General features: G+C 45.1%; 1 protein-coding gene across 1 annotated transcript in view; it reads left to right on the forward strand.

The window, feature by feature from the left end:
• HHLA1 (HHLA1 neighbor of OC90) overlaps positions 1-11,798 on the forward strand; it is a 28,053-nt gene extending 16,255 nt beyond the window's left edge. The window contains exons 10-16 of the mRNA XM_059901229.1: positions 274-525; positions 2,376-2,624; positions 5,435-5,503; positions 5,837-5,911; positions 7,318-7,474; positions 10,111-10,193; positions 11,755-11,798. Coding sequence (XP_059757212.1) covers positions 274-525; positions 2,376-2,624; positions 5,435-5,503; positions 5,837-5,911; positions 7,318-7,474; positions 10,111-10,193; positions 11,755-11,798 — 929 coding nt within the window. The remainder of the gene's footprint in view (positions 1-273; positions 526-2,375; positions 2,625-5,434; positions 5,504-5,836; positions 5,912-7,317; positions 7,475-10,110; positions 10,194-11,754) is intronic.

Raw genomic sequence — 11,798 nt, forward strand, 5'->3', positions numbered from 1 at the left:
ACCTCAAGTGTCTGATGCTTTTTGCCTGGCAGCTTTGCATTCTGTGCACATTGCTTTTGTCCGTGGCATTTTCACCCCTCGATATTTTAGCTTGATCTGTCATTCAAGGAGAAACCTTCCTCTCGGTGATGTAACGTACTGCTCCGAGTAAGGTTGGAATCTCTGCATTCTGTATATTTGCTGTCCAGTGACCTTTCAGTGGCTCGACAGTTCTCTGTGTGCAAAGTGTCAAGCATAGTAAAGCTGCCATTGACTGTCTCCTTGAATGTGCAGCTACCAGGGGGACGGCCCTGACTTCACAGCTCACACCCACAAGCCAGCAAACACTACCAAGGACAAGTCCCCCACGTGGATCCCAGAACGCGGGAGTGTCTGCTCTGAGAAGCTCTCCCGGGACAGAGTCAACCCCTCCTTCAGAGGGAGAGCAGACCATGAACACAAACAAGCGTCCTGAGGGTCACAGCAGAGCCCCGGCCAGAGCTACCGCCACCCTGGACAGCGCCTCTCCCACCCTCCCAGCCTGGGGTGAGATTTCTCACCCCTTCCTCTCCCGTCCTGTTTCTCCCCGCACTTCCCTCTAGGCTCAGATAAATAAGTGAAATCCTTCCTTTATCCCTTCTCCACCAACCTCTTTGTTCAGCAGCCCTTTAATAAGAGATAGATGTGAACCAGTATGGGTGTGATACCTATAAGCAAAGGCAACAAATGTCCACTGGCATAATGTCTTTCTAACATTTAATTTTATAATTTTTTATTTTGAAATAGTTTAAGACTCACAGGAAGCTGCAAAAATAGTACAAAATTCCCTCATACCCTTCACCCAGCATCCCACAGTAGTAATATAAATGTGGTATATGGTAACATCAGGTATTTTTATTTTAACAGAGCTGGTAGCAATATCTCTCCTGAAATTCACACTAAATGGTGAAATGCAGTCAACATTTTATGGCAGGCAGGGTTAGGTTAATTTGTAGCTGGCTGGATAATGTTGCCAAGAATATGTTAATGACTTGCTGCCAGTGTAAAAAGCTGCTGCTGCTGACCTGCTGAGAAGTTCTTCTTTTCCCATCATTTTTGTGAACACTGATCAGTGGTGTTGTCACTGAAGATGTAAAAGGCACGCTTACTCTATTTGCAATAAGAGACAGCTGAGATAACTCTTTCATTAAAAGACGATTATGTCTCAATGAGTTCCAACAATGGACCACAGTCATCAGAATACAGTCATTCATTCATTCACTCATCAATACGTATATTTAATATCAGACCCCAGGCTAGCTGTCAAAAAACACAGCTCTATCAATGTTCCCTTTCCTTCCTGAGCTCTCAGATCTGGGAGAGAGACATAGACAAGTAAACTGATAGTTTATTATCCAGCCTACAAAGAGCTATTGTCCTGGAAAGCCCAGAGAGGGGGGCTCCCCTGAGGGGGTTGAGGACTGATAACAGTCAAGCAGACAGGGAAACAAGAACGAGGAAAAGGAATCAGATTCACTAACTAGAAATTTTTTAGTAATATATCCGCATCAAGACAATTATACAAAATTAGAAAGCTTTCCAGTATAATATGAAAAAAGATGTGATTGCTAGTGGCAAGAAAAGTCATAAAATATCTCGCTATCACTCTGAGAGGGAAAGTGCTAGTTCTGCATGAGAAAAACTACAAAACTTTCAAGAGAGTAATAAAAGCACATTTAAATAAATAAAGGGTTATACCATGTTCTGGATGAGAAATTGGAATAGTTTTAAAATGGCAACTGCTCCCAACTTAACTTATAGATTTAAAATCCTCCCGGGGATAAGTTTTGTAAAACCTGAAAAAAATTTATTTTAATTCTTAACATGGGAATGAACAAGTGAAAACATCTGGCAATTGTTTAAAAGACCAGCGAGGGAAGACTTGTCTTGATAACCGTTCTGTGATATTGTCAGTCAGGCATCATCATGATCGTCACTGCCATTTCAGTGGTAAAGCTGAAAAGAGTTTAGTAACTTGCCCCAGAGTTCACAGCATGGAGGAGGTGGGGGCAGAACTTACACCTCCAGGTCCCCTTACCTGAAACCTTTCCATTGTATCACATGATTAGAATTGTATTTCTTAAATTTGACAATGTCCACTGTCCTCTGGACACACACCCTAGCTGATTGTTCAGCGTCCTAGGAATTTGGAGAATTTTTTAAAATTAGTAGTTAGGAAAACAAAGTTTAGTGTGGTCCCCTTATGGCAATTCAGGGTAGGGTTGAAGTCCCTGGATTATCTATATTACGCATGCGCATTGCATGTACCCTTTGATTATATGTCAATGTCTTGTCAATTTTACACCTGAATCAAAGCGGTCAAGCATGTAAGTGCCCTGTTACTGTCACTTGTGCAGCTACCAGGAAGGTGGCTGGAACTCCATGGGTGACAGCCCACAGGCAGGCGTGGGCTTCCACACTACCTGTGCCCTGGGCTCAGGCCACCAGTGAGAAAACACCTGGAGGGCTTCCCTGGGAAACACTTTCCTCCCCGCCGACGTCTCCTGCAGAGGCCGAGGAGGCCACGAACACGCGGAGCTTTTCCGAGACTCCTGCCAAGACAGCGGTCACGCCTGGCAGCCCGTCAGGGACCAGCCCAACCTCAGGTAAGAGAGGTTCTCACTCCTACTGCACTAATTACAGATGCAAATGTAGTGATATGCACGTTAAAATGTAATCACATAATATGAGGAAGGCCTGAGCTCTGAAAAACTGTGTGGTTCCAATTTTGTGTTTGTCTATGTATTTATGTGTGTGTGCGTGTGCGTGTGTGATACAGATACACAGAAAATAAAAAATAAACCAAAATAAGACTGAAAAGAAATTCACAACATGTTAACCTTGACTATATCTGGGAAGTATCAATAGATAAGATTTGATTTTTCTTCACTTCAGTGTCATGAATTTTCCATATTTTCTACTCCTATAATCAGACACAAATGGTTTACGTGTTTTTAAAATCACTTCCTCTGATCTCTGCAGCCAGAGGCCCTTCTTCTATGCTTGTGTTTTCAATGGATCGTAACATTCATCACTGCTGTGCTGTTAGGGGCCACGAACTTGACCTTTCTCCCCTCTGGACCATGCTCTCTTTAAAGGCCTGTGTCTTTACTCTCCAGTTCCCATGAAACACAGCAGACATTCAGTAAAAGCTTGCTGAATTACCTGAATTTCTGAAGAAGTAGAGAGGAAGAAGTAAATGAGTTTCAAAGGGTGCAAATGTAAAGTCTTAACTTTAGGTGCAAAATCTCAATTGCACAAACAGGTCTGGGAGTGCAACTGATAGCTTAAATCGGAGAAACACCTGACATAATGGCATCGGGAAAAATACAGGCTAACATACTTGGGTTTGGCCAACAGGCAACAGCAGCCAGCAGAGCCCTGAGGCTTTGAGCTCTGGCCTTTATTTCAGACACAGTAGCGTTGAAATCTTGACTCCACCACTGCTGTCTCCTTAGGCAGTTCTTCTGATTTCTCTGAGTCCTGGTTTTCTCATCTTCGAAATGGGGAAGGTGATGCTTACTTTTCAGAGTGGTTGTGCTGATTCAGTTAAGTGATGTCTGTAAGGTGTTCAGCTCCACACGGAGCACCTTGGAATCCCTCAATCAATGGCAACGCCTACTGCCCTGTCCTACTGCCCCCAGGGCGACAGCGTAGCAGCCAGCTTCAGGACACACGCTCAGGAGGGTAGTGGCAAAGCGGATGTCAACCAGAGGAGAGCGTGTGTCTGCTTTTGCCCTCGGCCCCTTGCAGCTCTAATCCTCTGCGATTCTGCAGTCATTTAGTTAAACTGTGAACAGTGACCACAGACAAGTCAGCTCTGTGTTTGGGTTAGAGTTAAGGCTGCTCATCTTCCAGAACTACATAGAAACACACCCAGGCAGCAAGCGTCAGCGGTGCCTTCTGTGTTCAGGGGCTTACAGTCAGTGCCTGGAAGGGAATCCAAAGAGGATGCTGAGGACTTCCCTGGTGGCACAGTGGTTAAGAATCCACCAGCCAATGCAGGGGACACGGGTTCGAGCCCTGGTCGGGGAAGATCCCACATGCCACGGAGCAACAAAGCCCGTGCGCCACAACTGCTGAAGCCCGCGTGCCTAGAGCCTGTGAGCCACAACTACTGAGCCCACATGCCACAGCTACTGAAGCCCATGCGCCTAGAGCCTGTGAGCCACAACTACTGAGCCCACGTGCCACAACTACTGAAGCCCGCGCACCTAGAGCCCGTGCTCCGGCAACAAGAGAAGCCACCGCAATGAGAAGCCTGCGCACCGCAACGAAGGGTAGCCCCCGCTCGCCGCAACTAGAGAAAATCCCGCACACAGCAACAAAGACCCAACGCAGCCAAAAATAAATAATAAATAAATAAATAAATAACAAAAAACACAAAAAACCAAAGAGGATGCTGACCGGCTCTGAGAAAACGACCAGGTTGCCCGCTGGAGTTGGGCCTCCTGCCCATAGTTATCTGTTTGTAAATGTGTCATGCTGCCCATCTCTGCTACTGAGGCAGTTGAACTCAATGCTGCCACACCCACCATCCCAGCAGAGGAGCCTAATAAGGAACAAGCAGGATTGCAACACTGCACTGGGTCCAGCCCAGGCTCTGAGACCTCACCCCACCCCTCCACGTCTTCCTTCAGACTCCAGCCATAGCAAAAGGCCTTCCACTCACGTCTCTGAGTCTTTGCTTATTACGCGCTTTCCTCTGCTTGGAAGGCCTGTTCCCCTCACCTACGGCTACGCTTCTCCATCCCAGAGAAGATGTCACCTGCCCCATCCCCCATCCCCGTGCTCCTGTTGCACCCCCAGCCTCACCCCTTTCCTTCCGCTTAACCACACAAGTGAAAGTGCCTGTTTCCTCTTCCTCTCCCTCATTTTCTATAAGAAGGCTGCTTTGCTGGTTTTGCCAGAGGCATGCATCTTGACAGCAGGATCACTTGCCAAAGTGGTCCTTAAATCAGGACTTCATGAACAGGATCAAAAGAATTGTTGAGATGAGCCTACATTCTATGATGATGGTGCTGGGCAGTGCATAGGGGTGGGGATGGGGTAAGCGTGCACACCAGACTCAGGTGAATGAAGAGCATCTCGTGTCCTCTTTGCCTGGGAGCACCGCGCCCGGACATGGCCCACGCAAGTCCACTCCTCTCCCATTTCATACCAGTGTTAGCGGGTTTCCAATGGCACCAACACACTGTATCACAGTTACTGATGGGACTCGCCCATTTCCTCAACACTGGGGGTGCCTCCATTGTAGAGTCTATTTCTTACTCATTTCTGCATCCTCAGCAACCCCCAGCTACCTGGCTTGATAAGCAGCAGTGGATGAACAGGGCAGGACTGGTGGCAGGGGGCCTCTTCTGCTCATGCATCCTTAGAAGAAACTCAAGCTCACCTCTCTCTCCTCTCATCCCAGGCCCACTCACCCCTGGCACACAGACTCCAAGCCCTACCAAGGCTCCGGCCCCCAGATATCCACAGGCAGGTAAGAATGTGGCCCTGGAAAGAGGAACCCAACACCCCAGGTGGAAAATATCGTTTAGGGGCAGGGGTGTGACGGGACAGGGGTGCCTGTAGGCAGACTAAGCTTGTTATTGTATTTTATTGGTTCTAGCAGGCGGAGAGGCAGGAGAACTAAGTCTTGCTGTCCTATTAAATCACCCTATGATCTTGCATAAATCACTTTCTCTTTCTTGACTACAATTTCCCTATGGATTTATAGAACTCTTTATCTTTAAGATGCCATGATTCTCTGCTTGTGTGTATACCCCAGGTCCATTTCATTTTGAACTTTGCGAGGCCATTGTTGTCCTTGCAGGTGATCTCCCTGCTGCGTGGTCCTTTACCCCTGCAGAAGAGCCAGCCCTCGTCCCAGGACCCCACCAGGTTTCAAGTACGTACCAGTGCCCTGTCGCTCCTATAGCTTTTGTTTGTTTTGGACGAAGTTGTGTAGTATAATAAAAAGAGGTTTGTTTGATAAATTTAGATTCAGACTGCTGGAATCTGAATCCTAGCTCTGCTATTTACTGGTGAGGTAACCTCCTGCGCTCAAATTCCAGAATTCAGTTTCCTCCGCTGTAAAGCAAGAATAATAACAATTATCGTGGGCACTAAAAATGTCTTATCTCTGCAGGGTTTTGTATTACGTAAGATAATGTGTGCGGAAGTGATTTGGAACTGGAGAGCTCCATATAACTTAATTCAATCAACTTTTATTGAATGGACACCCATTGAGAATGTGCTGTACACTTTGTAAACGGAAGCTGTTCTTACAATGAGCATGATGTTAGCAGAAAGAGGGGAAGGAAAAAAGGATGACTCCAAAAGTCCACCCCCAGCCACTGGGTGCCATTTACTTCTATTCCGTGTGAAAGGACATTCCTGTACACTTCATTCTTACAGAATTCTAGGGGAATCCCTCTCCTGGGCTTGGACATGGGCTTTCAGGACTCTTGACAGAGGCTAAGGACTTGGAGTTTCTGTGGTTTACGCTGCATTTTTCCAATTTTTGGATGTCAAACTCTCCTTTTTTCCTGTGGAGCCACTTTCCATGAGAGAGAAATTGACACAAAGTGAGTCCTTCAAAGCTGGTTGAGTCCTCAGGTCCCTCCCACTCCTAGATGCCTTTCAATATTATTTTCCTGAATGTTCCTGGACCTGAGTGTTCTAGTCATATGTCAATGGGGCATTATTAAATTGCTGGACCCTGCACCGTCTCCTTTTTCATATCACCTAAGATCTGCCTCAGCCCCATTCTCAACCTCCAGTGAATGATGAATGGGCCTTTCAGACACAAAGACGTGATTATGCTACCATAGGAAATTATAGCCCTGTTTTCTCCAGGTTTCTAAAGAAACACAGGAGTGGTGCAGATGGGGGCAGTCGTCAGACTGAGTTTTAGAAAACAAGTTGACTATATTTATCTGTATCTTTATCTATATCTTTATCTGTATCTATATCTATATATCTATCTCTATATGGCTCCATCCATCCATCCATCGTTCCATCCATCTAATGAGAAATAGAAAATTTCTCATTAGAACTTTTATTTTTAATAAAACTTCAGTGAGACCATCTCTGATTTCTTCCAGGAACCAGACCCCCTCCTTTCTCTACCTATCTCTGGAAAGTCTCACAGCAGCTTTACCAGACATGGTGAAGCAAGGCCATGTGTACCTGTTGGTCTCGAGCTACCTGAGATCAGGGGCAAGACAGTATTCACTCAGCACAGTCCCTGACAAAGGGAAGATGCTTGCTAAATTCTTGTTGATGTGAATGGTCTGGGATTGCATCTTCTAGGGTGTCCTGAGCCGCTCCTCAAGGAGGGGGCCATGACCCCTGTTCCTCTCACGCTGGCCATCCAGAAGCTCAACCCTTGCCTGATGGAGCTGTGCCGCTTTTTCCAGCAATGCCTCTGCATGAGCCAGAAGAGAGACCCCAGGATGGAGGCAGTGAGGTAACCTGAGCCGCTCACTGCTTTTTACATCCAGTATTTACAGGCTTCTGATTCACCTTGGCTCCTCTGCAGGCCACTAAGTGATGAGGCATTAAGTAATCCACACACAGATGACAGGGGTACCTCAAGGAATGCACACGCCAGTGAGTCCTCTATTGCACTGTCACCTCCTTGAGAACCAGGATGAAACCTCATTCATCTCTGGGTCCCCAGAGCCAAGGGCGGGCCATGACACAGTCAGTGCTGTCAAGCTGACTTGTGTTGTGTCACATCTGCTGGAGTAATTACAGAGGATTTTGAGTGGTCCCGGAACCCCAATGCCCTCAGCCTCGCACGATTTGCCGGAAGAGACTAATCAGAGGTTATGTCCACCTAAATTCCAGTTTTTTCATAAATCCCTAAGCAGTCATTTGCTGACTCAATAATAAAGATGTAAAAGGAAAATTAGAAGGCAGACCCCATCTTATATTAAGAAGGACTAGGTGTGGACGTTTTCCTGCCCAGGAAAGCTGACACACTGTCCTTTCTTCTGGGATTTATCCTTGGCTGTAAGCCCAGAGCCAAACAAGGTAGATGAATATTTCTGCTCCAATAGTAGGAGGCCAGTCTCTCAGATCTTTAAAGTTATTTTCAAAGTCTACTTACGAGATCTTTCAGCTTTTTAAATGCCCATTATCCACGGGCTCTGAGCCCCTAGTTCAGGTTGGTAGCCTTTTTCCATCACTCTTTTCTGGCCCTGGTCTTGGATCTCTCAATCAGAGTAGATGCTTCTTCCACCCAGAGAGGGAAATAAGCAAGATTCGTAGACCTGAAGGTGTTAGCCAGCAAGGTGGAGGCATTTCTCCACAGCACAGGCTGATCCTAAAGAAGAGGACATTTTGCAACAATACTTTCCTACTTGATCAGCCCACTATTCCTTCCTTCTTTCTCTATCGAGCTCTTTGTATCAATAACAAGTGTCAAGTCTCCACTATGTATCAATTTAACACTGAGCCGAGCCAGCAGGATATAGAGACAAATCAGAAATAAACCCGGAAACTGAGGATTTCATAGCTGGGGGGAATAAATGGTCATAAACACACATTAAAATATGACATAGTAAGTGACAAAATCAAGTCACGCACACAGACAAAACCTATTAATCTCATACCCTCGGAAGAAAGCCAGATTTGAACAATCCATATTGCATATTTGCTGGAAGGATAATGAGGAAGGCAGACATTTCCAGAAAGAAATTTAAAATTAAAATTTAAATTTAGAGAAATGAAGCATCTGTAAAACTGAGCGTATCCCTTCTTTTCCCTTTAAGTTAACAGTGAATTGTTCTATAATCGTATAGTAAGCATTGAATATGGGATAAGAGTAACAGAGTAGGAGGCTGGCATTACTCAGTGTGCTTGTTGAATAGGACAGCCCTTGTGGTCAAAAAAAAATCGTGGTTTAGTGGGGCAGTTGGCCATGTGAAGAGACAAATTACAAAGAAGTGTGACAGATGCTATAGCAGATACAAGCTCTGCTATACAAGCTCGTATAGCAGAATACGAGCCATGGGACCCCAGAGGAAATAGCTAATAGGGCTTATGGAGGAATAGGGGTTTGTTAGGCAAAAAATGGGAGAGGCCACTCCAGGCAAAAGGTGGAGAGTGAGAGGCAGACTGGAACATCTCAGGACCACGGAGAGTTCCATGTGGCTACAGCAAAAATGGGAGGCCACTGTCCCAGCATATGTCCCTATTCAGGAAACCTTGCCCTTCCCAACATCTACTTGGGCCTTGCAAATGAGTTTTGACTTTTCCCAGAGTTCCAGCAGCAACATCTCTGTGCCTCGGTTTCCAGAGTTTTATAGTGTCCTGTAAATTGAGGGTGACAGAACCTGGGAAATCTTTACAGCCAGCTTTACATGAGCAATTGGTTGCTCCCTAGAATATGCGAGAATCACAGAATGATACAGATGGAAGAGAAGTTAGAGAATATTTAGCCCAACCTCCTCATAGCTCAGGAGAAGGATTGAAAGGGAATTGGGTTCCCAAGAGTCCTATGTGAAGCCAGTGACACAGCCTGTCCTGAAAACTCTTCTTCCTAATGACACGCGTGGCCTTTTCACTGAAGCCTTTTGAAGCAATCCCTGTGGCCACCAGCCAAGAGCAGGATATTATTTTGCTAAGTATTTGCTGCATTGTTAACTATAACAGCCCTGCACTCTTACTCCACCTCACACAAAAATAAACAAATGAATATCATTGATCCAGCACCTATGATAAGCCCCGCACCGCTGGGGAACTTTGCAAATGTTATCGCATGTCATCCTCAGGATACCCTTTGAGTGTAGATTCTATTATTGCCTCTCGTTTACATACGAAAAAACCAAGGCCCAGAGAATTAATTAATCAGCCTGAAAGTCATACATTCTAGTAAGTAATGACGGTAGAACTAAAAATAAGTCTTTCTGACTCTGAAGTCTAAGCTTTTTCCTACTCAGACTCATTCTCTCCCTCTCCTCCCACAGCCTATAAAGATGGAGAGGGAGTTCCTTGCTATGAATAATTAGCCATTATGATTTTTTTTTTTTTAGTATGGTTCTCTTCTTATAGCCACAAAGGATAGTAATTGCGTTCAACTCTGATTTAAATCTTTAGGTATTGTCTTGAATACTATTCCTGGTTTCTGAAGAATGCAACATACATCTGTCAGAGGGTGAAAAGGGTGTTCCAATCGCACAGTAAGTACACAGCCGGACTGTATTGTAAATCGCGTTCTATGAAAAGGTTCTAGAACTCTGAGTGATGTTCCTGCCTTAGCACGGGGTCAGTAGGAGGAAGTATAACTCATCTAGTGATCATGGATCCTAGACAAAAAGAGTCTAGGGTATTTCTGAGTCCCCTTCACCTAACAGTTTGAAAAAAAAAAAAAGCAGGAGTCAGCCCAGCCAAACACTGTTGCTTTCTCTGTGCTTTTGGGCAAGCTTCTTACCCTCTCTGAGTCCCCATGTAAGCTAAAAAGACAAAGACAAATGAAACAGGAGACAATCACCATGTAAGCACTCAAATTCCTGACCAAAGCAAAACGTATACAAATAATTCAAGAAGAAGAAGGCAGCTTGAAGTGCTAGAAGTGGATGCGTATGGTACCTCTGTCCTTGTCCTCATGGCATCTGAGCCCCATTTATTCTCAGAGATGCCAGACATCTTCTTTTTTTCTTCTACTCCTGCTGACAAAAGTGGCTGACATAGTCTGTCCGTTCCCAAAACCAATAGTTTGGCCATTTTATTGTGCCATCTTCCTGAACTGTCTGGTCAAGGACTCTGGCTTTCTGAAAAGCACGGAACCAGGTTGAAGTCTGTGAAAAATCCTTTCTAAGTATAACCCAAATATAAGCCAGCTGGTCACATGGCCACGCTTTACATAACAACAAACAATCAAACAAAAAACAATTCAGCTGCCCAGTCCTTCCTTGTGGCTTTTGAAGAATATCAAATGAGATCCATGATAACACTTCTTAGAAACTCTTCTTATTCTTTTTGCCCCTCCATTATCTCTCACTTCCCACAAGCTACCATCTCAAAACCTCTCTTTAGGCTTTATTTTCCAACGCATCACTCAATAACTTTCCTAAAATCAAGCTTTCTGGCTCTTTCTCTGTTTCCATATATCTCCTCTGATTACTTTCTTTTCCTTTTGCCTTTCACTTTTTTATCTCTCAAAAACAGCTTCCTTATTTCTTATACAAATCCATCACCCCACTTCCGCTGTCTTTTCCTTCCACCGTCACCTTTATCCTGCATCATAAAAACCAAGCATTTGGACTGGGGGTGTTGGAGGGGCTCAGGAGTCAAAAATAGAAATCTATTTACCTGATGTGGGGAGAGGGAATAGGAAATCTTGCAAACTGCTTATTGACTAGCTCCTCTATTGTCCTCACCACATTAAAATCTCCACACAAACAGCATTTTACATTTATGGAACATCATAATGAGTTCAGATTAGCATTGTGCAAACTGGGGAGATGAGGCTGGTACAGCTGGGTGTTAGAAAAACATCTCTGGGCAGAGACTGGCGAAACGAGGCTTGCTCTCAACACGACTTTTCTGCTAACTAGCGAGGGGGTCTTGCACAAGTTCCTTCATTCTCTGACGTTGACTCTGAGTAACACCCTGTCCTGTGCACTGCCATATACTGGCCCCCTGGGAAGAGCCTGAGCCATCGCTGGTGCTGTCAGAATTTATGTCTCTGTAGCATTTCCTTCTCCATACCGTGAGTTCCCTCTCTTTTTTTTTTTCCAGCCTTAAAACAAAAATGCCTCGAGAATATCTGCAAGTCTGTTTGA

Source organism: Balaenoptera ricei, chromosome 17, assembly GCF_028023285.1.
Source record: "Balaenoptera ricei isolate mBalRic1 chromosome 17, mBalRic1.hap2, whole genome shotgun sequence".
NCBI classification, from domain to species: Eukaryota; Metazoa; Chordata; class Mammalia; order Artiodactyla; family Balaenopteridae; genus Balaenoptera; species Balaenoptera ricei.